Here is a 25,459-nt window from a genome sequence, read left to right on the forward strand (position 1 = left end):
CTTTCCTGCCAGTCTATCCTCTCTCCTTCAAACCTTTCCCCTTCTTTTTCCATTACTTTCCCTCTTTCTTTACTTGCTTCCCCCTTTCCTCTCATCCCCTCATCCCTCTCTTCACCTGCTTACCTCCTTTCTTCCGTTTCCAGTGGCTCGTTCTTTCTTCATCTTTCCTTCCTCCCCTCCTCCTCCACAATCACCCACTTTTACCGTCTCTCTTTTACTTCCTCAACTAACCCGTCTGTCGTACTCTTACTCTGCCTCTCTCTCCCATGCTCTCTCTCGCTCTCCCCCTCTCTCTCCCCCCTTTCTCAGTCGTCGCTCGCTCGCTGTGCTGTGCGGACCTACCGACCATCTCTCTCCTCTCTTTCCCTAAATCTCTTCATCTCTCTGTCTCTCTCCTCCGGTCCTCCGGTCTCTGCTATGACAGCTCACACCAGCGGCGTGTTGCCCGATCTCAGACCATCAACCCGTCACCGGTTGTCCTGTCCAAACGTTAACATGGACATGTGTGTGGGGGATATTCGTGATTGATCTTCGGGTATTTTTTTTTAATATATAAAAACGAAAGAATAAGGAGGAGGGGGGCGGCCGTCCTCTTTTACCCCCCTCCGCTTCCTTCAGTCAAGCAGAGCGGCAAGGTGGGGAGAGGGCTTTAAAATTAAGCCAGCTTGGATTTATTTAATAGCAAAATGACGGATTTAGGAACGCCAGAGATGCTGCTGATGTGGAGGAGGCTGAACGTGAAGAAAACGGGAAGGCTGAGACGCGACCTCCCGCTTCTCCTCCTGCTGGGGCTTCTCTTGGGGGATTTCTCCTCGTCCAAGGGTGAGTTTTGGAGGTTTTCAAATCGCCTGCTTGTTTGCGTGCGCAGGCATGCATATGCGCGCGCGTGTGCCGGAGGATCACAGTGTTCGCAGGTTGGACTTTGCGTGTGCGCGCGCAGGCGAGAGTGAGGGACAGAAAGGTAATGCATGCAGTTTCGCTGCTGCAGACAGCGTTGGTGTGAGTGTGTGCAGGAGAGTTTCGCGTGTGCGTGCGTGCGCGCACGCTCTCAGCTCCGGGCATTGCGTGCATGCGTCCTTTTTGTGCGTGCGTGTTTGAGATACTAAGATGGACAGAGAGACTGTAAAAGAGGGAGTGAGAGCTATATCCTATATGCAAGCACGGGGAGTTAAGAGAGTGCGTGTGCGCGTGAGAGAAGAGAGCGTGCAGCGGCCAAGTTGGACACAATATTTCATCTGGGGAGTGTAGGCATGCTCGTTTTCAGGCCTCTGTGCTGTCCAGATAACCTCCTCTAAGTAAATGAAGTGACTAAAATTTTGCATTTAGAGCAGTTAAAAGTCCTGTTTGGTGACACAGCTCAGCAACCAACTCAGTTTACAGTCTACGAATAACCAGAGAGAGATTTTCATGTGGAGGGCATGAAGAGGGGAAATCCCATGCTCATAGTTGAACGTGATTTTGTGGAGTCGAACTCACACAGAGGAGCAGTTTTCTCAAAGGCCGTGGAGTCTGATGGTATAACAGGGGATTGATGCTTCATGTCAGCAGCCCAGCATGTCTCTTTTTATTTGGGGGGAGGGGGGCTGTGGCCAAGAGTTTCCTGGTGCCACAGATAGATGAAGACAGAAAAAAGTGTTAACATTCGTTTCTCTGTTACTCAGGTCATCAATAGCTTCTCTGTGTATGCTTCTCCTCCCTCTCTTCCTCGGTGCTGGTCCTCTCTGTATTTTGTTCCCAAACTCCCCTTCTCACGCATGGACCCATCAGATCTTCCCCCCTCTGATGTAGATCTCCAGCTGTGCTAGAATTCTTGATAAATGTATATGTGTGCAAGTAAGCTTGTTTTGTTCTTGTGTAAGCTGTGTTTTCCCTTAACTCTGATCTGCTCTGGATGTTTAATACTGTGCATTATATTGAGGGTGTGTGCGTGTGTGTTTTGGTGGTTGTATGTTTATCCATCTGTATTCTGCCATAAACACAGGCCATCAACCCAGAATAAAAAGCGATTTGAGTAAATGTAAGACAGCGTGCGATTTGTGTATGTTGATAAATATGATAGATGTGTTTTTAAGCTGTTTATGATTATCACCTGTGATTTATCTTTCGTCCCGATCTGTGCGTGTCTGTGCGTTTGATGCCGTGTTTATCATCCTTGAAGTCTCTACATCTCTGCATCTCTCTTTGATTATGTTACTCAATTTAAAGAAAGCGTTACATGATAGACTCAATGAAGCCTTTTGGTTGCTGAAGAGTTAATCACACAGAAATACAATGAGAAAATTAAAGGGCATACAGACATCTGGAAAGACAGACGGAGGGGTGGCAATAATTTATTTCGTCAAACCTCAAACCCCAGATGGTTGCCACCCTTTTAAATGTGATGTCGCACTTTAAATTCCAACACAACTAATAATTGATTGTCTGGAAATGTCATGTAAAAATATCATAAAAAGTCAGATATGACTGCAGCTGAAAGAAAAAAAAAGCCCAGGTGAAGAACATGTTTCTTTAAATAGTCCTCAAGCTTTTTATGATGCTTGTGATTTGTTTCATTATTATATTTTCAAAGTAATTTAGGAAAATGTTACCTAGAATCTCAGTCCCTGTCATTCAGTGATATTTGGTGTTCTACTCATAATTGCCCCATAATTTATTCTTGTATTCACGACTCCTATTTATTATGATTTTTATCACAATTATTATTGTTGTAGTTGTTTTTGCTAGCAGGCTCAATTTTTTTAACAAATATAGTCGAGATCAAAGCAACTTTTAACTGGCCGAAATATTCTATAAATACATTCTCATTATTAGGTTTAGTCTGTCAGTAAGATTAAATTTGAACATCGAAATTTGCATTTGAAGAACATCAGTTAATGATTAAATAAAATAAATATTATTCTAACTGTGTATCAACATTGTGTTTATTGGAAGCCACATCTTTTTTTGCGAAATGTCCAGTTCAATTATTCACTGTCATTACATTACATTCACTCGCCAAGTTACGTTTCCTTCATCAGAAGCTCAAGCAGGAATAAAGATAAATAAAAAATAAACTCAGCCTTTTCATCAACAGGTTGTTATAGCCAAGAAACGTCCAAATGTCCAACTGTGATGATAATTCCCATAAAACCCAGCTACTGCTTATATAATTGATATATTGTTAACGACACTCTACAGGGGACTGTACAAAAGACATTTTTGGCACACTCTCACAAACACACACGAACACGCACACACACACACGCACACACTACTGAGAATAACATGTCTGAGAACTTCATTTTAGACTCCCACTGGGACTATGAAGCACTTGTTTAATCACTCGCGCACACACTTATACTCTTAAAGGAGCACACACACACACCGACACACACGCCGACACACACACGCAGACTCCGACACATAGGACATTCCAGTGACTTATTTCTGCTCCCCTTTCAAAGTGAGAACTGGTTAAATGTCTGTGTTTTTTGAAGCTTTTTAATGTTTATCAGGACATTTAGCCCCAAATGCACGTATTGACACATCCACACTCAGACACACAAATGAAAGTATATGTGCACGGTGACAATTAGCTGACATTGAATCAATGCCAAACAACAAGATATTGGAACTAGCTGTCTGTCCCCCTGCTTGGCATACTAATATCCCACACGGGAAATGCACAGATGGAGACACACACACACACACACACACACACACACACACACACACACACACACACACACACACACACACACACACACACACACACACACATATACTGTGAGAAGGTAGCTAATTAAAATAGAGCTATCTGCACAATCCACATTCACTTTAGAAACAGCAAACCGAGGGAATTAGATGTATAGAAAAAGTGTGAAACCTCTTGCAGTGAAAATCCAGAAAGCATGAGAAAATGTGAAAGAAGAAGTGGGTGTATATGTCAGACGCCATTTAATATGATGTTAACAGTATTTTAGAAGACTTGAGCATGGAGTTCTTTATTTTTTAACCTTGGGGACACGGACGTGCTTGTGGTAAATGTTTCTAAAGCAAGGTCCACTTACTTAGCTGTTCCTAAATCTTTCATTCATGGCCTACATCATCTTCAGTGAATAAATTTTGCTCAGGTGTCAGCCCTGGCTAATGATTTCTCTCCATATGCAACCACCTGTTATCTCATTACTGAGGCATAAGGGTATGACATAAAGATGTGCGGAATAGTTAAATAAGTGAAACTAATGTTTGTAATGTTTATCACATGCATTTATGATGCATGTAAATGGAAGGAGTGTGTTAATATATGAAATGTTGGCATAATGGAATACGACTGTGTAGGAGAAATTGAGAAGTTACATTTTTCAATTGTTTATATAAAGCTATTTTAAAGTGTTTAAATATAAGCATTTGTCTTCTGCCTATGATTGATAAATACAGTGAGTTAAAACAAATTGTTACTTATTTTGCCTGGAAAGTAGGTTTCCCTTCTAGGACGAATGCAAAATCAAAGGTTATATATTGAAATCCAGTAGAGTTGAAATGCTCTGAGCTTGTGTCTCTGTGCTTGTGCTGTTCATTATAAAAAAACTAAGCACCACCCTACCAAATTTTGGCTTTTTGATATACTTGGATAAGAAATGATTTGAAACAGTCTGAATAAAAGTAATAAAACAACCCATCAAGAAAAACATTGCTTTTTCAATTATTTATTTAGCAAAAATATGAATCGATGTAATTTAGTCTGTGTGGAAAAGTAGGTACACTCATGGCTTCAGAAGCTATTGTCCTCTGTAATCGAAATAACTTCTTTTTGCTGCTTTGTCCACCAGTTCCTGACATCGGCTCTCTGGATTTGTGTCCACTCTTAAGCTGAAAGATATTTGAGGGTTTTCTTGTATGTACTGTAATCTGACAAATATTTCCATTACAGTTTTCCATCACTTCTTCTCCTGAAAAGCTTTGCTCTGTTACTGTGGCTAAACAAACACCTTTGATTCATCTGTTCAGAACACATTATTTCAAGGTCCAGTGACTTAATTTATAAAATCCTGTGTGGAAGCCATATCAGATGTATACAAGCACACAAAAACTGAAAATGGTCTGCGTCATACATGAATCAGATTTATAAAACCATGTGTACATACACCTGTTGGCTTTTTTAATCACAGTTCACAACCATAAATGTTCAGCGCATTTCAGTAATGTCGATAGATGCTATTCCTCCATTTATTTACTGCATCCATTATCCGTTAATATGGATGACTTGTTGCTGTACTTATATATTTGCATCTATCAAACTGGTCACTTAACAACTTGCCAAAACAAGCGTATAGTTTCCCCACTCTGAGATATTTATTGAAAATTAAACTGTTACAGTGACAGTGGCTCATATTATTGCCACGAGTGATAATGAGCATATAGAACGTAATGATTTTCTGAGAATAATTGGTCATAAATTCCAACCGTTTGTGGCAGAGAGCTGCCCCTCCCTGAGGTCTCTTCCTGTCAAAAGGGAGTTTTTCCTTCCCACTATCACCAAGTGCTTGCTGAGAGGGGTTAATTTGATTGTTTTTTGTTTTTCCTGTATTCTTGTATGGGCTTTATTTTCAATATAAAGCAATTTGAGGTCTGCTGTGGTTTGGTGCTCTATGAATAAGATTGAATTGAACATGTATAGTATACTATATAAAATCTGTGCCTTTCATACTATTTTTTTATTTTTTTCCCCCTTACTTCTCTCAGTACTTGGTGAACTCCTTCCTACTCCCTTTCCTGTTCTGGTCCACTTTCCAACTGATCAGCATTCAAACTGTACAAACTGTCATCCCCACCAGGTTACGCACTGTTGGTTTTTTGAAGGACTAACCACCACACCACCGTGCTGCCCACAAATAATAACTCTGCTGGTTTTAATGCTAGTGATAAAGTGAATCCAAGTGAGATATGCTTGGATTCACTTTATCACTTGGATTAAGTGATCTGCAGTAAAATTAAATGTATGAGTTGACAGATCATTATAGGTAAAGTGATTCAATATTTTTTACAGTCACTCTTGAATTTATGACCTCACTATATGCATTATCAAATTTCCCTTTCTCCTAAATGTTTGTGATAATGAGTCACACAAGTGAGCACATTGTTCTTTTAAGTTTATCTTTATGGATGGGATGGTGCATATATCTCTATCAGGCCCCATTCTGTGCATGTGAAACTTTATTATAAGTGGGGGCACTAGTCTTTGCCTGTGCCAGGAATCTATAGCTTTGCTTTAATGATGCGTGTGGGCAGCATGTGCTTTTTCCTGACACACCCACCTTTCAGGTAAATTTGTGCATCCCCTTCCGAGAGACTTCAAATTTTATTTTCCACTCACTGGGGTTTCCTGTGATTTCTTGCACAATGAAAGGATTTATTATTTTATTTCTTCCCTTGGATGTTGAACCATCTTTTCTGAAGGCCTTAAAGTAGCACATCAAGAGAACACCAGACCCTGGATGTCAGAGGTTTGAATAGGTCAGCTTCCACCTGCTACCACCTAAGACATTTTTAAAGCTCCACCCACATGTGAAGCAATTTGTTTGTTGCACATTGCTTTGTAGTTGCAGTTGGTCCTGCTGAAGATTCCAGTCACTGAATTATGAAAATAAATGAAATTTGTAATAACATAAAAATAAAATGGTAGTTTTACGTGCTGCTGCTTTGCACATACTGAATTTATTCATAGACACTATCCAAAAATGATCAGAGGTTTGTTTATGTAAAAATGTAACAATTTCCATGAGATGCACTGTTTTCGCTCGTGACAGGAGTTTGTATTGTACATTTGCATGCATATCTTTATAATTTACTGCTTCATTTGCAAGAGAAGTACTGGAACAATTATTACATCCCACTATGCTTGCGTAATAAATAATAAAAAGCTACACACACACACACACACACACACACACACACACACACACACACACGTGTTCAGGTGTTCTCTGGTGTTTGTTTTGTAATTGATTCCCCTCAGTTACACTAACACACATTTCAAATAATCTGAGCTTGAGACACTGCAGAAGAGACCCTTTACGTGTCGGTGCACCTGCAACAGACAGAGTGAGACAACTCATTGAGTGCTGATGATTTTCAGGTACTTAAGAGTCCTTCTAGATGTCCGGAGAGACCAGAGAATGCACACACACACACACACACACACACACACACACACACACACACACACACACACGCTTCAATACAGTTAACTACTGAGTACACACTTCAGTGGAGAGGAACGAGGTGGCGTGTGTGTGAGAGAGAGTGAGGCATACAGAGAGATGTAACAAATACTGAAATCTGAAATTTAAATATGCATATTTATATATGCATAACATATAAAGGGAAAAACAATAGAAGGCGCTACTGGGTCACAACAGTTAATTATTGGCTAACATACACAATAGATGTTAAATATATATGGGCCATTATCCTTGTTATGTTTTTTTAGCAATCCATCCTGGTTTGAGCAAAACGAGCAAGTAATCTGTCTTTATAGTGTTCAAATGACAGAACTTTTAACAGAGCCATGGCCTACATACAGTACACTAATACAGGGGGGAGAGGGCAGTGAGAGAAAGACTAAGAGTGGAAATGAGAATGCATATGAAGACAGAGAGAGAGAGAGATAAGTTAAGGAAAAAGCAGAGAGCAGAACAAGTGTGTGAGAGATTGGAACAGAGAGGAACAGGAGGCGCTGCTATGCTATGCAGGGGGAGACAAAGTGAAAGAGAAAATGAAAATGTATTCCCCAGCAGACGCAATTAATCAGGAATGACTTTTCCATCTTGTGCTGCTCGGCTAGTAATGTCTAGCATTAAGTAATGACATCATAACCATGTCTGCCGTGAATTTATAACTTGGATGCGAAGGGAAATCCGCCAAACTGACCTAAAGGCACGGTCACACAGGGCTCTGAAATCTGTTGATATTAATGACTGGACTCAAATATTTCATGCTAGCAGTAAATACTGCATCACACACAGCAGAATCTCACATCTATCTGTCATTTAAAATCTGAGAGGACAGCATGAAAAAAGGGAAATAAAAGCCCATGTGTATATCATATGGAATGGCTTGACAGACCTCAAAATTATGAGTACTATAAAAGTGGTGTTGCATTGGTCGCCCAGTTGTGTTTTACCACCCATTTGTATGCAAGGATAAATGTCATGTCTAGTGTAGTTTTTAAGCTGTTCTTCAGAACCACCATGTTAATGGTAATGCTGAGTAACAGAGACCACTCAATTCATCTTTTTAATAGTGTTTTGCCTGAATAAATGAAATAAATCTAAATAAAGTTCTGCTGCATGCCATTAAAACCCCAAATACATCATATAGCTATCAGCTGCAACAAACTATGACACCCTCAATTTGCATCATGTCTTAAACTTTGCATTCGGCTGCTGCGGAGTTTTTAATGCAGCCACGTTTGGCACAGCAGTTTATTGCTGTTTTCCTGCACCTTGTGGTGCAGACGCCTCGCTGTGGTGGGAGCTGAGGGTTATTTCATAACACAGGATTACTCAGCCAGCCAGCTCTAAAAATAAGCATGAAATGAACCTTTCAAATGGAGTTCATAATGAAAGATCTGTCGGCGTGACTACAAGACACCCATGAAAACTAATATCCAAATTTAATTTGACAGATTATTCAGTACATCAACAGCTATGGTACATTTTTTAACCAATTCCAGTAAAGTTCATAATTTCCACTGCTTCCCGTTCATTTGTCCCATTAGTGGCCGTGCAATGCATGCTGGTAGCGGCGGCTCAAATAGCAGTCCGCCACATTGGCTGCTTCATTCTTCATGCTTCTTCTAGAAATGAACAAACTTCTTTTCACAAATGCAAGGGCAATTTAGGAAATGTTTTTAGTTGAGTGACGCATTCCCACAAAAGACGTGCTCTAAGTGTTAAAGTGCGTGTTACCAAATGAGATTGAGAAGTTCTTTTTTTGTGCCTTCTGCAGCCCTGATCCTCCGGCACAGCATCAGCACTCCTTGAACTGGGATGCTGAGGGTTTTTTCATCTAGTTCCTTAGCTGGTCTGTGTAAACTATTCCTCACTGCACGATTCCCCATAGCTATGAAACTTAAATAACCCAGATAAAAGTAATATGGTAATTACTAAACCAGGTAGGGAGAATCACTTTTTGATGACAGTGCAGGGTGAGCTGGTAAGAACTGGTCTGAATTCAGTGATTTACTCAAAGGCACGAGTTTGAATAACTATCTCATATCGAATGAGTGTCAATCGTGTATACCCTGCAGCTTCGAATCTGCTGGTCTGGTGAAGCCACACGATGAATTTAAAGGCTAATGGGTCTGTCAGTGCGGCACGTTTGCTGTTTTATTATTTCCGCTTTGCCTCTCTGTTAGCATGACATTTTCTATAAGCTGTAGGCTAATAGCTGGCTAGCAGGCTAACATTAAACAGGCTAATGTGTCTGTTAATGTTACATTAGTGTTATTTCAGTTTTTTCTCTCACTTAGTTCCATGGTTTAAGGGCAAAGTGTGTGCATGTTTGACACTGGGAGAGCGTACCTACACTCCGTGTGTGTGTATGTGCGTGTGTGTGGGGTGGTTGCGCGTGTGTCGGGTATTTATGAGTGTGTGTGGATGTGCATTCTACATATGGAGCCAATGAGTTACATTTCCATTTCAAAGCGACGAGTCAGCAGCAGCAGAAGCCACTTTCATCCATTAATGTGATTTTAGGGAGAGAGCGAGACAGTGAGACACACACGCACACGTACACACACACACACACACACGACCCACACGGGGAACGACATAGAGCCACAATGATAATTACTCTCCAGGTTGGCAAAGGGTTCAGATTGTTTATTAGTGTCTCTGTCTCTGTGTTCCTCTCTTCCTGACAACCACCTCCCATCTCCCTGTCGTCCCTTGTTTTTTCCTCAAATTATCTGTACCCCACTCATCTACTGAAAAGTCCAGTGTTTTAATGCCGCTGTCAGTCACATTAACAGGGTCGCTGAGTGTTGCAGTATCATTCTCTGTGAAAATTTAAAAAGTGTGCAGAGGATGAAATGTTTTGAAGAATAAAGCGTCCGTGTGCGAAAGTGTTTGTCTTTGCCTTGAAGAGAAAAATGCTTAGTTAGGGTTACAGCCGCGTGTGTTAGGGGGATCAGTGAGGGGATTACGTTCTACTTGAGTGCCCTTTTGTGTGTAAATGTCCGTGTGTAAGCTAAAAGAATGCATGTGCCACTGTGTTTAGACATCATTTGGTGTATACAGCTTTTCTGAGTGCAACCATGCGAGAGCAGTACAAGCTGTGTGTCATATTAGTTTAGTATTGTGAGTTGAAGTGAATGTGTTAGTTCTGAATTTGTTTATGCATGTACGTTAGCTTGCACGAGTGTTTATATTTGCTTCTATGAGTGCGCCCATGTGAAGGAATTTGTGTTTATGCACTTACGTCTGGAAGTTTGCGTGCGCAGATGAGCGCAGGAATAGTACAGCGTGCAAATGTAAACTATGGAGCTGTAGATAAGAAGGTGTTTTGAATAATTCTGTGTGTGCTTGCATCGATAACCTGCGTCTTTGTGTGTGAACTTGTGTTTAGACATTTTCCACTCAGCGTGTGTGTGTGTGTGTGCGCATTTGAGAATAAATGCACTAGCCACAGGCTATCGTTGCTCCAGTAGCATCGTTCTTATTCTATCCATTTTTAATGATTGGTAATGGTCGCTAGCAGTGTTGAACCTACTTCATGAGGACGCAGCAAAAAATGGTCCCGTGGTACACGAAGAGAACAGGACGGAGGAGGTAGAAGAAGGGAGGTTGGAAACTAGTTCTGAAAGGAGAGGAGAGAAGCTTGGAGGTTTTTTTTAATAGATGTTAGCTTCTGGAAACGAACATCACAGGGGGTACTGTTGAAAAGGTCCCACGATACAGTGGGATGCCGCAGTACGGCCCTGCAGGAGGGACGGTGGGTGAGGAAGAGTGAGGGAGGAGGTGAGAAACAGGCCAGAAGGCTTACTGACTGACTGTTTGATTTACTGACTAAATGATGAACTGCTTGTAAACTGACTGACTGACTTGCTGGTTGATTGGTTGTGTTACAGGCAGGCTATGTGACTGACTGGCGCAATTGCTGATTTGTTGAAGACTTTTTACAAGGTATCTTTGTAACAGCAGAGCAGGAGAGAAGAGAAAGACCTCTTAACTGTGCTTAAATACCAGAAAACAAGGGTTGAAATAAGTTTCCAGAGTCCAAAGGCCAAACCAAGTTCTTAGCACATAATGGCTGTTTAATTGTTGCTTGTTAAATTTAGATTTTATTTGTTTCAATTAACCACCACAAAGTGCTTTATTACCAATGCTTCCTTGCGCCATCCTTGAAGGAAATTGCAGGATTGCAGCCACCAAAAATGTCGTTGAATCAAATAAAACAAAATTGAATCAAATTAAACTGGTAGCACTGTGGAAACATTGGAAACAATTTCTCAGTTCAGGTTAAGAAAAAGATTAAAAAGGCTTACGACTGATGTTCTGAGGTTTTCATGCTATGCTGACATCCGAAAGTGTAAACTGAGCATTATTGCCCTGTCAGCTGGAGAGGAAAGGCAAAGAGAGGAGTGGGGAAGTGCAGAAAAATGGAAAAGAGTGGGAGGAAAAGAGTGAGTGAGGAAAGCAGGGAGGGGGTTAAGGAGAAAATGGTTGAATGAGGAGAGGGGAAATAGGAGGAGGAGGGAAGGCCTTAAGCAGTGTGATAAGGAAATAATAAAGGGAAGGTTGTAAAATGCTCCAAGACTCCAACTGTAGCAATATCAGCTACACACATACAGACACATGCACACACACACCGTGTACTCCTGTATTTGTGGGGACCCCGGGCCCTCAACTTAACCATTAGCTTATCGTTAACCATTACCACTGAATCCCTGAATGTACAGTTCATGATAAATATAGACGAATACTGTAAATGTTGATGCCTTTAAGGGAAAAGTAGGCTACTGCATAAAAGGATGTAATACCATACTTTCTTTGAGCTGCGTCACACTTGAATGTTGAGTCATCAAGCAGGTGAAAGTATTGTAGCAGGAGACACTTGCTGATGCTATGAACAGTTTCAAGACTCACTTGACCAATAATGTGTGAGTTCATATCCTAAATTTAGTTTTGTAATAAAGTGCTGTGATGCCTGTTTCACTTGTGTGTTACTTTTTCTTTTACTTGTTCTTTTAATTATTTGACTTTCTTAAATTGTGTTTTTTATTTATATCTTTTGTATTTTTATCATATAGTTCCAATGCATAAACGTTGTGTCAGCTTTTAAGGTGCTTTATACATAAAGATGGGTGGATGGATGGTGTTGTGATTAGATCTGATCGTTTTGGATGTGTGACGTGGTTTCCTGTCTTTACACAGCTGAGGAAGAGTATTTAGTTTAAGTTAGCAATGGAACACCCGAGCTAAGTAACCAGTGTTATGCTTAAGCGTGGTTGTCCAGATGTTTATTAAGTAAGATTAATTAAGGGTTTTCTATCAGACAAAAGGAATATTTTAATGAAGTGAACACACTGATTCAGATGGATAATTGCCATAAGGACTTGTTATCACTGGAAGAGGGTGCATCAGCTCTACAAGGAATAGAGGAGCTAGATAGTTAGTGGATTGTGGAATTTTAGTGCTTTGTTACATCTCACATTAAGAACATTATTTGGAAAGTGTTTGGGTCATAACTGAACTTATTTTTTAAATTGGTTCATGAAATTAAAATAAATTCAGTCGTAGACATTTCAAGTTTACTTTTTACATGAATGGTTTTTAAGCTCCACAGTTCCAGCTTGCTTTAACCAGCCATTAATAACATTAAGCAACATAAGTTCAGTAATGACACAGGAGCTACTGTACTGTGGACTGCAAATACTACTTAACTACTACTACTACTAATAATAATACATTTTATTTAAAAGCGCCTTTCAAAACACCCAAGAACACTGTACAGAGCAAATAAGACAGGCATAAAAGCAGGAAATAAACACAATAATAAAAGAAAGTTTAAGGGCATGGAGAAGTAATCTAGAGTAGGCTATCTTGAAGAGGTGGGTTTTGAGGGTGGACTTAAAAAGGGGGAATGAAGGGATGTTTCTGAGGTCAGGGGGAAGGGAATTCCAAAGTCGAAGGGCAGAGTGACTAACAGCCCTGCCCCCCATGGTAATAAGATGAAAGGAAGGAACAGAAAGAAGGAGAGAAGAGGAGGATCTGAGGCACCAGGATGGGATGGAGATCTGTACCAAATCAGAGATGTATGATGTGGAGAGAGAATGAATAGCCTTAAATGTATAGAGGAGTATTTTAAAATTAATGCGAAAATTAATGCTTGTCGATTTCTGGCTGCTTCCTTTAGGGCTCACAGTAACAGATAATATGCCTCCATCTAACTCAGTACGGAAACCCCATTCTTGATGATCTGGAAGTTTGACTTGGTGAAAAGTTTTTACCAGATGCCCTTCCTGGTGTAACACTCTCCATGTATCTGGGCTTGGGACCAGCACTAGGAGTGTACTGGCTTGTGGCCCAGTGGCTGGGTTAAATGAAGCTCATCTGCCGTGACACTGTTTCACAATGCCGTGACCCGGATTCGGACCAGGGTTAGCTGTGGCCACACTGCAGAATACTAAGCACTTTACAATTACAGCCAGCTATGATGAGCTGACTCTGAATGTTTGTGTCATGATATATATCTAATGATGTGTTATTAGATGCAAGTTCTTTAAGATATCGTCAAATCCTTGGTAATGATTACAGTGAGGAGACTAAAATAAAGTACAGTGGCTCGTTATGATATTAAATTGTAAGGCTCAACTTCTATACAGCCCAGTATTGTAATAGTTTTAGAGTAATTACTGTAGAACAGTTTCATGCCAGACCGTCTTCATCCCCGGGGTGTCAATTAGGGCCGTTTCGTCAAAACTGCTGGTGCTCATTTACACACAACTGGGTTATGGCATAAGAGTTCTTGGCTCCAACTTTCTTCACTTGTCAACATGGAGTGTTACTCCTGTGAAGGGGCTTGTTTTAACCCAAATCATGTTTTTTTTCCTAAACATAACCAACAAAGTAGCTTTTACATCCTAAACATGCCTAAAATGAAATTCAAAGTATGTAGGGAAAAAAACACCCACAAGGTCCCAATGGGACATGAACCACAGTCCTGACTGATAACCCTGCAAACTGTGCTTCCACCACCTCTCCAGCCTCCTGTTGTAGGTCTCTGAAAAGGAGCCATTATCTTTCAGTTGCTGATATAGCTGCAGCATCAAAGGACAGATGTAGCGTCTGAGAAAGTGCACTGGGATTAGAATGCATGGTTTATCTGATGTAGCTACTATGAATGTGTTGTAACATACCAGAGAAATATTACGGGCACTTCTATCACGGTCCCTGGGTTTAGGGTTTAGCGAGTTCATGGTCCCTCTTTCTTTTGAGTATGATTCATGTTTGAGTTTCGCTCTTTTTGAAATGTAGGGTTGTATACACTCTTTCTGCTGTTTTGTTTATTATCCCTCCCCTTTATCCTCTGCATGTGTTTAGTCTGTTCTTTGAGTTTTGCATTTAATTTTTTGCTCCTTGGGTTCTTTATGTGCTCAGTTGTTCACTTTTATAGTTGTAGCCTTGAAGCTTTTAGTGCTTTTAGTTTTTGAGTCTGCATCTTGTTTAGTTTCCCATAATATTTTGATGCCTAGTTTCTCTGCATTTAGGTTTATATGTGTTTAGTTCCCCTCCTGTTTAACTTCCCTTGTTTTGTGTATATATTGGCTCAGCCTTCCTTTGTGCTTTGTTGTATTGTCCACTTAACTGTGAATTCCCCCGTGGTTCCCGAGCTTGTGTTTCAAGTGATTTCTGGATTTCCTGGCTTTTCTTTTCGTGTATTCTTGGACTTGGACTTTGTAATCCTTCAGACTTACGGTATCAGCATTAAATACTCACTTTCAGTTTGGCTTATATTTTCTGTCTCCTGCTCTTGACTCCTTAAAATTAATTTGCTGATTATAACAGTCTCTACTTAACTCTTTACCTCTTCAAAGGCTACTAGGAGTAACCTTTGAAGCTATTTTCTGTTATATTTCTGGCCTGCTTATCAAACAAAATAAAGAAGTTAGTGAGGGTGGTCTCCAGATCTTGGAAAATCCTGTTCTAACGGTAGTCAAACCACATCTTTATTGATATATACTGTGGTGTCAAAACATGTCATTAAGAGTACAGGAGAGGTCATCAAATGCTGTCTTTATAGAAGAAAAAGTTAAACACCCCTTTAAGGTGAAGTTCTGTATTTTGGTTGCTCTAAAAGTTGTCAAACATTGCGTGTATAGTACACACACAGAGATCTGTATGAAAATTGATGTTGCAGTGTCCTTTACAGGCCATTAAATCTGAACAATGGCATTTGCTTACTTCATGTCTGACAAACCACAGCTGAATTACCGGGCTTTTTTGCCTGTCATCCTGCCTGTTTGTTTGCCTTTAAATCAAGCAAACAAACCATCCTACATTTAAGGAGTCCAGAGCCAGAAATCTTTTCCCAATGTTGGAATCCATAGAGAAAGCAAAGCCGAGGAGAAAGAGGATGAAAAATAATGCAGGGTGATGGATAATAAGCAAATCCCAGTTGCCTTGTTTTTATTGTCGAACTTTTTTTTTTGGTGTTTTTGAAGTCAAATTTGTTCTAATTCTGCCAAAACTTACCAGCAAAGACATTATCAAACCCCTTTAGCATGTTAGACAATAAGCTGCCTCTATAACGAGTTTCAAGTAATGCTTCCTGAATGTCAAGGAGCAAGCAATTCTCTCGACTCTCTTTCTCTCACCCCATTTTCTTCCCTTTTCTTTCCACTCATCCCTTATCTCATCTCTTGTTTCATCCCTCTGCCCTTTTCTCCCTCCTCATGTCTTTCCCCCTTCTTTCATCCATGACTCTGATTCTTATCTCTACATTTCATCCTTTGCTTTGTGTATCGTTTGTCTGCTTTTTCTTCTCCCTGTCACTCAGTCTTCTGAATTTTCTTCTTCCCTTTGACTCCACTCTCTCCTCACTTGCATACTTCTCCTTCTCCAGCTATTCCCTCAATGTCTGTCCTCCCTTTCTTCTTCCATCTCTCTCTCTCCTCCTCTCTCTGTCCCTCTCGGCCCTCACTTTCTCACCAACTTCCTCTACCTCGTTCCTTCTCACTCTGCTTTCCATTTCCTTGTGATGTCTCTTACCCCTGCTCTCTCTCTGCCCTTTTGAGTTCTTTGATTAGGTTGTTGGCATTTTCATTGAGATGTCTATATGACCACTGAAATAACTCACAGTCTCATCTGCTCTCTATCTATTTCTCCACCTGCTGTCTCTTCATTTTCTTTAACATCTGCTCATTTCCTCCCTCTCTCGTCACTGATTTTTGTTTTCTCTTTTTATCCTCTTCCTGTGCTACTTTCTGCCTCTCCCAGTTTCTACTTTCGCTCTCTCTCTCTTTGCCTCAGTACCTCTTTCTTATATTTGCTCTCATTTCCCCCTCTCAATTTCCTCTGCCGCTTCCGTAGATCATTTGTCTAAATGTCAGAAGGCCACATCACCCACTGTTGGTATTATAAACAGCTTTCTGGTCAGTAACACAGAAACAGAGACACGGGGAGCAAAAGAGTGAGGTGAGGTGAGTGTGCGGCGCTGGTGGTGGGATTACGCTGACGCTGCAGTTTTCCTATGTTTCTCGCCGTAAAGAAAAAGAAAAAGATATTTGTAAATAGAGTGAACAGGTTTAAAAATTAGGTGGGGTGCCAGGTGGGCGTAAGAGGAGGCAGAGTGAGAGCTTATAGAGAAGAAAAATTAGATAAGAGGAGTGAAAGGAGAAGACTGGGGAGAGGCGAGAAGAAAAAAGCAGGAGGAGAACGAGCAAAAGAGAAAACGAGAGGGAGAGCCTGCGTGTCTACATGCCTCTAATCTGTTGATGGTTGAGGAGAAGCAGACAATAAGCCATTATCTCTCCAAGACTTAGCTACAGCCGTATGGCACTGCATACCGCCAGCGCCAAAGCAGCTTACGGCACAGTTACTTTCCCACATAAAGTAACAGGATAGCGTATCAAGACATCGTATAAATAAGGAACATGATAATATATCAATACCCACAGCTCAACAGTGATAATGATAGAGTAAATCCAATAGGTAAGAGAGTGAGCTAACGCTCAAGAGTCTAATGAGGAAAGAAGCGTATGTCCCATGATGATAAATGTGCGTATGGTAAAGGAAAACGAATAATTAATGTCAGCATTAGATTCACTGAACAAGTCAAGAAGAATGATCAAATTAAAGCTACACATTGTTGACAACTACCACATCTAAACATGTAGACAGATTAACTCCAATTAAACTGTTGCTATAAAGAGATTGGTCCCCTGGTAACATCTGGTTGCTAGGGAAAATGTGTATTCCCTGACCAGTTGGCAAGCGGTTGCTGGCAGTCACTATTTGAAATTGGCTGTTAGGGGTATATGGCACTTCACCAAAAATCTCAGTGCTTTAGTTGCTAGCAGTGTGCTGACGTCACTTGTAGTTTGCATAGAAAATGTTGGGTAACATAGACGAAGACAGTACACTTTCAAATTAAATATTTGTCATTACTACTGCAAATGACATATTTCAAAAGGTACAACTTTCACTTCTAGTTTGCATCAGTTTTTGCAGTTTCACTACTGTTTCGAGAGTACTTGGGGACAGTTAGCAGAATAATCGGTGTCCCTACAAAGCAGTTACCAGATGCAGCATCCTTTTTGTGATGTTTTTCACTTGGTGACAGCCAGCAACCTTTAGCAACTACTTGCAAAAAAAAAAAAAATCATACATAATTTATTATTTAATATTTATATCCCGCCATTCCAATCAGCTGGACATATCATTTTAATGAACTGGAAACAACACAAATCAGACTGTTTCTTTATGAGACCCGGCATACAGATGAACAGACAGAAGTGATGGGCTTGAAGTACCCTCCATTTGGTTTTTGTTTTCCAGTGTTGCACATCAGACTTTAATGTGCTTAATGTTGTGCATCAAGAGCCATAAACCTTAGTTTCCCCTGTATTACCATTAATATTTAATTGTGAACTTGATGCACCTCCATATGCAGTTAAACCTGAGTGATTAAAAAGTTAATGTACTTCCTACGGTTATAATGTTTGTGTTTGGTGCTGTGTGGAGACATTTGATATCTGCAGTGGCGTTTTAGATATTTTATTTGTGGTATCCCCGGAGGTTTTGGGGGACATTAGTTAAAGTCGTTGCAACATTTAGTCCTGATGATATGGGCTGTGTAACACTGAATATTGAATAAGATAACTTACCTTTGTATCCATACTGGTCGTCGTGCAGATGAGTGAGAAGCACTGACGAAATGGTGTGTTGTACAAATGCAATTGCCAAAATTACTGTAAGCTGCTCTTTAAAAAGCAAAGCCATCCTTCCAGTTTGTTGCTCTGCCATTTTCCTCAGTAAGTGGGAGTGCAGAGAGAGGTGAGGCTACAGTACAAAATGAAACATTTAAAGCTTCACAAAGGTGACATTAAATTGCACAGGTGTTCTTTGATATTGTGTCCATCCTCTTTAAGAATGCATGCATTTCGCGGTGATCAAAAAAGGATAAATGTCTCATAAATATACATGAAAAATCCACATTTACTGTCTTATAATCTCTTTCAGGCTGTCTTCCTGGCTCTAGAAACAGGAGGAAGGCCAGATTTGACACCAGTGCTGTTAAAAAGCTGACGTCACTGCACTGACTAAGACAGAGAACACAGAGAGGTGTCACATAGCCAACCTGCTCCTCTCCTCTCCTCTATCCCCTCCCTGTCTTTTCTTCCATCCTTTCCCTCTCTTTTCTTCTCTCCCTCCTTCCTCCTTTCCTAATTGCACCAGGCACTTTGTGGCATCCAGTAGCCTGCTGGTGTGGAGTTGTTTAGGGGACATGAAGAGCTTTCTAAATGATGGCTAAATTTAACTAAATGACTTCCTCCACTCAGATCTAATATAATGTCCTCCCTTGCTCCTCTCTCACTGCCTCATCCTTTTTAGCCGTTGTCCTTTTCTCCTCCTCCCTCTCGCTCTCTCTGTCCTAAAGTGTGATTCTATTTTTCAATTTCCCTCCCAGCTACCGAATGCCTCTCCTATTTACCTTTTTACATCTCATTCTTGCTCCTGATCCCATCACTCCTTTCTGCCTTCACTTCCGTTCCACTAATCGTTTTGTTTCTTCTACGTTCTCCTAGCTTAAAAGGGTTAGATTGCTCTCTGTTTGAAGTCTTAATAAGGGGGCTCTGGTTGAATTTTCTTTTATTATTTCAGGTAAGACGGCTGCCAGTTGTCAGTCTGCATGTCTGATCGATCCACTTTGTCCCCATTTCTGCAATAATGTGCCTTTGACTGGAAGCAGACTAATTAGATGATAGATTCTTTACCTGTGAATTATGGTCAGTAAATTGGAAAGGGATAATTGCTTGTAGATCAGCAGTCAATTGTGACTCAGACAGCCAACCAAAGAGCCTTTTTGTGGTACTCTATTCATCCACTAACCTCACTGCAATATCCCCTAATTACCTAATTTATTTGTATAAGGGATATTAATCATTAGATTACCAAGTATATTACATAACCATATAATTTTGTCATAATATGAAGTAATATAATGTTATGTTGAGGCACTAAATCATATTTCCTAATGTAATGTAAACCAATTACCATATTTAAAGTTTTTGGATTTAGTTTTTGATAGTTTCATATATTATAATGGCTCAAGATAATATAATGATACTCTTCTTTCATAATATAGTATAATAAATTACAATATAATATAATATAATATAAAACAGTGTGTTGCCAATGGGAAATAGCACATTATTTGTGTGAAGAGGTGATCCATTCTAATCAGACCCATTTATATTGTAGCATATATTACCAATCCAGAAAGCACTTTAATTATATTGAATCACCTCCACTCAACAGACACCCTGGAAAATCCAGGTGCATTTACCGTGCTTGTGAAAAAGTATCTCCGGTTCTGATGTTGAAAGTTTACAGATTTCACTGCCAGCTCTGCTCTGCTTTCGTATATCTGGAAAAAAAAAAAAAGGAGGCATAGAAGTAATAATTCTGTGAAATAAATGGAAATTGTGAAGCTCCCATATATCTTACAGGTTGATTCGTGCATCTGTTACATACAGTAAGCCACAATGCTTCACAAGGGAATCAATCTGCGCACCCCGGCCCAGCAAGCTATTTTCTGTTCTCACAGTCTGCTCTGTCAACATGACTGATATGTTAATCACAGTATTATTTGTGGCTGGACGTGGAAATCATTTATCAATACATCACATCTACAACGTCATTTAAAATGTGTGACATGTTTCCTTGTTTTAATAAAACACCGCATAACAACTTAGATTGCTTCCTACTGGATCCTATTAGTAATCCGTGTTTAAGACGACTGAGATCAGCCATTTGAATATTCTATATTTTTTAACTGGCCGTACGCTACACTGTCGTGTGAAGCCGTGTAACACTCATTAACAAAGCTGAGGACGTTTAGCCTTTGAAGTCATCATGTCACATGTATCAGGAAAACAGAAAGAAACATCACAAAATATATCATGAAGGCGCCAGCTCATAATGTTTGCTCAAAACATCTTTTAACTAGCCTCCACCTTACATACTCATGCACCGTGTCGCCGTCTCCTCCTTAGAATATGAATGGATATCAAACATATTGGTTGCTGGCTGTCACTAAACATAAAAGTATTACTTGAGACTACGTGGCCTTTTCCCAGCATGATTATTACACTAAATTTGGCATTTTATAGATGTGGTGATAAATTTTACCATAAAACAGAAGATGAATACAGTCATTAACACAGCTCTTAGTCTTAAATGTCACATCTGAGGAGACCATAGCTGCACTTCCACTTCATATTTGCATGCTAATGTACTTATATTGTCATACACTACACTATAGAGGTTTCACAAATACACCCCACTTTTTTTTCCAGGTTCCACATCTTCAGTAGTCATGGTTGAACATGACACAGGAAGCGCACATGTGACAGCATCGCTAAAAGCACAAGTTAAAGATATGACTTAAATCATGGTAACTCGGTGACGAAGTTTTTTACTTTTTCTCTCAGTGTGCTGTTCCCATTGGGCAACAAATCACAAGAATAACACAGGGCATGTAAACTTATTCCCAGGTGCTGCTGCTGCTTCTCAATGATTAGACCTAGCAGGAGGTGTATTTACAGCAGAAATAAATTTATTTAAAAAAAGAATAAAGCCACATAAAGGTTATAAAGCGCTACTAAATATAGTGACAAACTGGCAAAGTTGGCAAGGTCAACTACAGTGTGATCATCACTGCTGTCAGTGAAAGGGATGTCAGGCATCCAAGTTGAAATGGTATATATTTAATTCATACTTGCCTTTCAAGAGTCTGATCTTTTGCCTGTCTTTGTGTGTGTGTGTCTTTAGTTCAAGCGTACATAATTTTTAAGGCCACATGATTTGAAAATTGTCACATATCGGTCAAGATAAAAGACTAGCACTGCAAACATACCGTACCTGTGCATACCTCATAATACATGGAAAGTAAGTCTGCGAGTCTGTCCATTGCAAGAGTAGCAGACCATGACAGTTTACTTTGTTCTTGTCATCTAACCCTCATTGCCTGCTCTTTCTTCCACTTTAGAAAGATATTATATAATGAAATAGTCAAAGACCTCTGGCCAGCTGCACAGCTACTCCAAATAAAACTGTCAGTGGCCATATGCAGTATTTTCGATTCCCACCATTCCTTTCTTTTTAATTCCATTGGTGTCGCGATATTGCCGAGGATAACCTCCCTTACTTTCAAAATACTCTGGATGTTTTGTATATCACTAGAGCCGCACTCAGCCCGAGATATGATGCTTCTCAGAGCATAGATGTGAACTGTAAAGTCACTGCATACAAAACAGCAATGACATAATCACAAAATAACCACTGATGCATGAGTCAAAACAACTGTGCACCCACTGCTTTTTTTGGCACTTAAACCACCACTGATTTTATCTAATACACATTTTTTGCTAGTTTGTCTTTCAACACATCACAGCTCCTTTGTAATATGTAATCAACATTTTCTCATTGATGACTATGAGATAATGACAGGGACCCATTATACTCATTGCCCCATTTGAATGGCAATAGGCCAAATTATCTACGTAACACTCGGCCTTAGTGTGGCCCTTCAGTCTGATACCAGCTTTTTTAGCACCTCTGCTTTAATCAAACTTTCTTGTGATTGGCTGTTGCTTACAAACATAAAGTTTGAACAGCAAGTGGGAGGGGCTTACGTGTTTACAGCTAGAGCTGTGTGGCTGAGGTGACCAGCTAAGTTTAAAGCCTTAAATCTTAAACCTTTAATTCACCTGTCCACAAATTCCTGCCATATAACCTGTTAATTAGAGACCTTACTAATGTGTTGACTGCATATAGAAAAATGATATGCCCATTGGACTGTAGAGATGGATATTGACAGGATGTTATTGATACTTATTCATTATAGATTATGCTTACTGGTTCCTGGTCATTGAAGAATGTCAGCCTTCAGTGAATTTCAACCAGTAAATGATGTCTGAACGTGATCACGATGTCGAAAAAAAGTTTGACTCAGGTGTTCAAGAGCTCTGGCGCCAAGAGTTTCCACCGAGTTGTTTTGGAATACACACCTGCCATAAAAAGATGGGGGTGTTGATTAAAAAAGGAACTGAAAAGCGTGGAGGCATAAGATTCAGAAGGATTGGACAATTTAAAACTGGTCTTCAACTGGAACCGTTTTTGAATCCTTTCCAATTTACTGTGTCGTATGAGGTGCTGTCCAACCCGTTCCAAGTGGCCACACCTTACAGGCAGGGCAGAAAGCATGGAGTTATAGTTTCCCCCTGGCTGAATCACACTGCATGTATGATCGGCGCCTTTCCATTTCTGTCTCCTGTGCACATCGTTGTATTATCAACACGATGAATCATATCAGGATCCTTCTTAACAGGCTCTCCTCTAAGGAATTTATGGTGTTGTGCAAAATTGACAGAACTACTTGTGTGAAGAAATGAAAAAAAAAGAGACTTTCACACCTCTGGACCCTTACCAAATGCTGTTTTACAGGGCTGAATGGGATTTCAAGAGTGGGAGGATTGTTGAATTCAGGCCTCCATTTTTTTAGTCATAAATTGGATATTGCTGTCAGAAAGGAAAGCATTGTTTTAAAATGCTTTAACAATCTTCTGCAACTCTAAACTGAACTGAAACTGAAGGAGTAGTCACAGTGGAGTTAAACTTTTTGTTCTGTTAACCCTCTCAAGGCAGGCGTTGCAGATTTGCAACAGTTAAAAACACAACCTGATTACCCCACATACATATTTTACGAGTTTTTTTTTTACTCAGAAGTACCACTGCAGGACTTGGTTGTGCATTAGCAACAAAAAGTTTAATTTGAGCCTGAGAGGGTTAAATGTTTTGTCAGATTTTGTGCAACATTTTTGAAGCAGATGCATTTCTCCCCCAAAAAACGAAGAGGCTGTAACTCTCCTAAAACCTTTCATACGCATGTCAGAATGAAGCTTTGGTATCACCGAATAATCATCTCATATGAAAAGTTATTTGGCATTCTGTAAACCACAGTGGTTAAAGTATTCATATACTTTTTTTCAGAATGACTGTGGGCTGTAAAAGTTTGATTTGTTTTCTTCTTAAAATCTTTTCCTCTGTGGTTTCTCTAACACTAAAAGCTCGCTGTAGCAGACTGTAATTTTTCATGGGGATGGATGGATGGAGCAGAGGAGAGCAGAAGGTTTTCCCTTTTATTCTGTGCAGCAAAAGAGCTCCTATAATTGCATGTAATGTGTGTGTGTGTGTGTGTGTGTGTGTGCGTGTGTGTGTGTGTGTGCGTTGGAAGGGGGGGTCACACAACACAGTAAATTACAGTAAAAAAACACTGAACATAATTAAGACATTTAGAATGTCACTGATAAAAAACCAACAATGAAAAAAAAAACACAGGACTGCGATGTGTGATAGTACATTAAACACTAAAATAGTGGGAATTACAAAACATCCTGGACATCCTGTCACCTTTGTCCATTTGTCCATTTTGTTTTGTTTTTCGTTACCCATGACGCTTGCTGGCAGTTTAACAGAGGAAGAAGTATACCAACCATCTTCTGCACTCTCTCCCCCTCTGTACTTTGTTGTCTTCCCCTTCCTGAATTGCCACACATCTCCATTCTTTCCCGTAATTTCACTGAGAAGGTTTTGTTTTTCCCGTCTTTGCAAATTATTGCAATCAAGCTCTACAAATATATTTGTACAATACTAACACTCACGACTTACTCCTCCGGACTTGCCAGATTTTGAATTTGATGGACTAGTTTGCATGCGATGACTAACACAATGAAATAATTCCAGCATTATTTTTACTGTTTATTTTACTATTCAGCTGAGAAACTTGATCACAAAGGCATACACAACCTGATCCGTCTTCAAATTGAAGGCAGTTACGCTGAGTCATTTGACTAGATGTGCTAATAATCATTGTATTATGTGAAAGTAACAAAATGTTGTGAAAGATTTCACATATTGTTTTGACAGGTTCAACTGACATTTGAGTAGTGAGCCAAAGCAACCGAGAAAAACTATAATTTTCTTCTCTCTTTTGAAAAGTTGAAATACGAGGCTTAAGTTCAGAGGGAATCTGTCGTATATTCACTACTGACGACGTCTGTCTTTCTCAGCGCTACGGGACCGAAGACTCGCCTGAACTCAGATGGCTATTCCAACCTTGTTGTTTCAGAAAGCAGCTTCATAGTCATTTCTATCCAGGATGCTAAATATGGATGTGGTGTGATAGTTATGCATGTGACATGTTCTGTCACGGTTATCTTACCAGCCTACACCTCCTGGGCCCACGCATGACAGCATCAGTAATGGCTTCTCAATTGTTCTGCTCCATATCTCAAGGATTAAGGGTACATCTTCTGGTTTCTAATTGATAGCATTACCATAGTAACACCAGATGCCTTAGATGCTAAACATTGGAAATTCAATAGAGAGAGATCATCCATCTTGTGTTGTCATGAATACCTCTTCTCTTCTCTTCTCTTCTCTCGTCTTCTCTTCTCTTCTCTTCTCTTCTCACAGCTAACTTGTCATCCTTATCAGTTATTTACTAACTCAGCGGCATTAATTCTGAAAACTGACATAAAACAAATTCAACTACTTCTCAGGTCTATTTAAGAACATCTCAGTGAATGTTAGTAGACTTGATTAATTAACATGGGATGGCCGCGTCATGAGCACTGCCTCTTTTCTCTGTTCGTAAATGAAACTGTAGCAGCATGCGGGAGGATATT

At 40.0% G+C, this 25,459-nt stretch overlaps 1 protein-coding gene across 2 annotated transcripts in view; it reads left to right on the plus strand.

The window, feature by feature from the left end:
* Positions 1 to 347: 347 nt before the first annotated feature.
* The window catches only part of LOC146583171 (CUB and sushi domain-containing protein 1-like), a 456,826-nt gene continuing 431,714 nt past the window's right edge, over positions 348 to 25,459 (plus strand). For both annotated transcript variants that reach the window (XM_085268026.1, XM_085268032.1), the window contains exon 1: positions 348 to 822. In XM_085268026.1, the coding sequence (XP_085124152.1) occupies positions 687 to 822 (136 nt within the window). In that variant the 5' untranslated portion in view covers positions 348 to 686. The remainder of the gene's footprint in view (positions 823 to 25,459) is intronic.

This window comes from Mchenga conophoros, linkage group LG1 (assembly GCF_057382185.1).
Source record: "Mchenga conophoros isolate Kocher_MC1m ecotype Shallow Benthic linkage group LG1, M_conophoros_male_GT1.1, whole genome shotgun sequence".
Lineage (NCBI taxonomy): Eukaryota > Metazoa > Chordata > Actinopteri > Cichliformes > Cichlidae > Mchenga > Mchenga conophoros.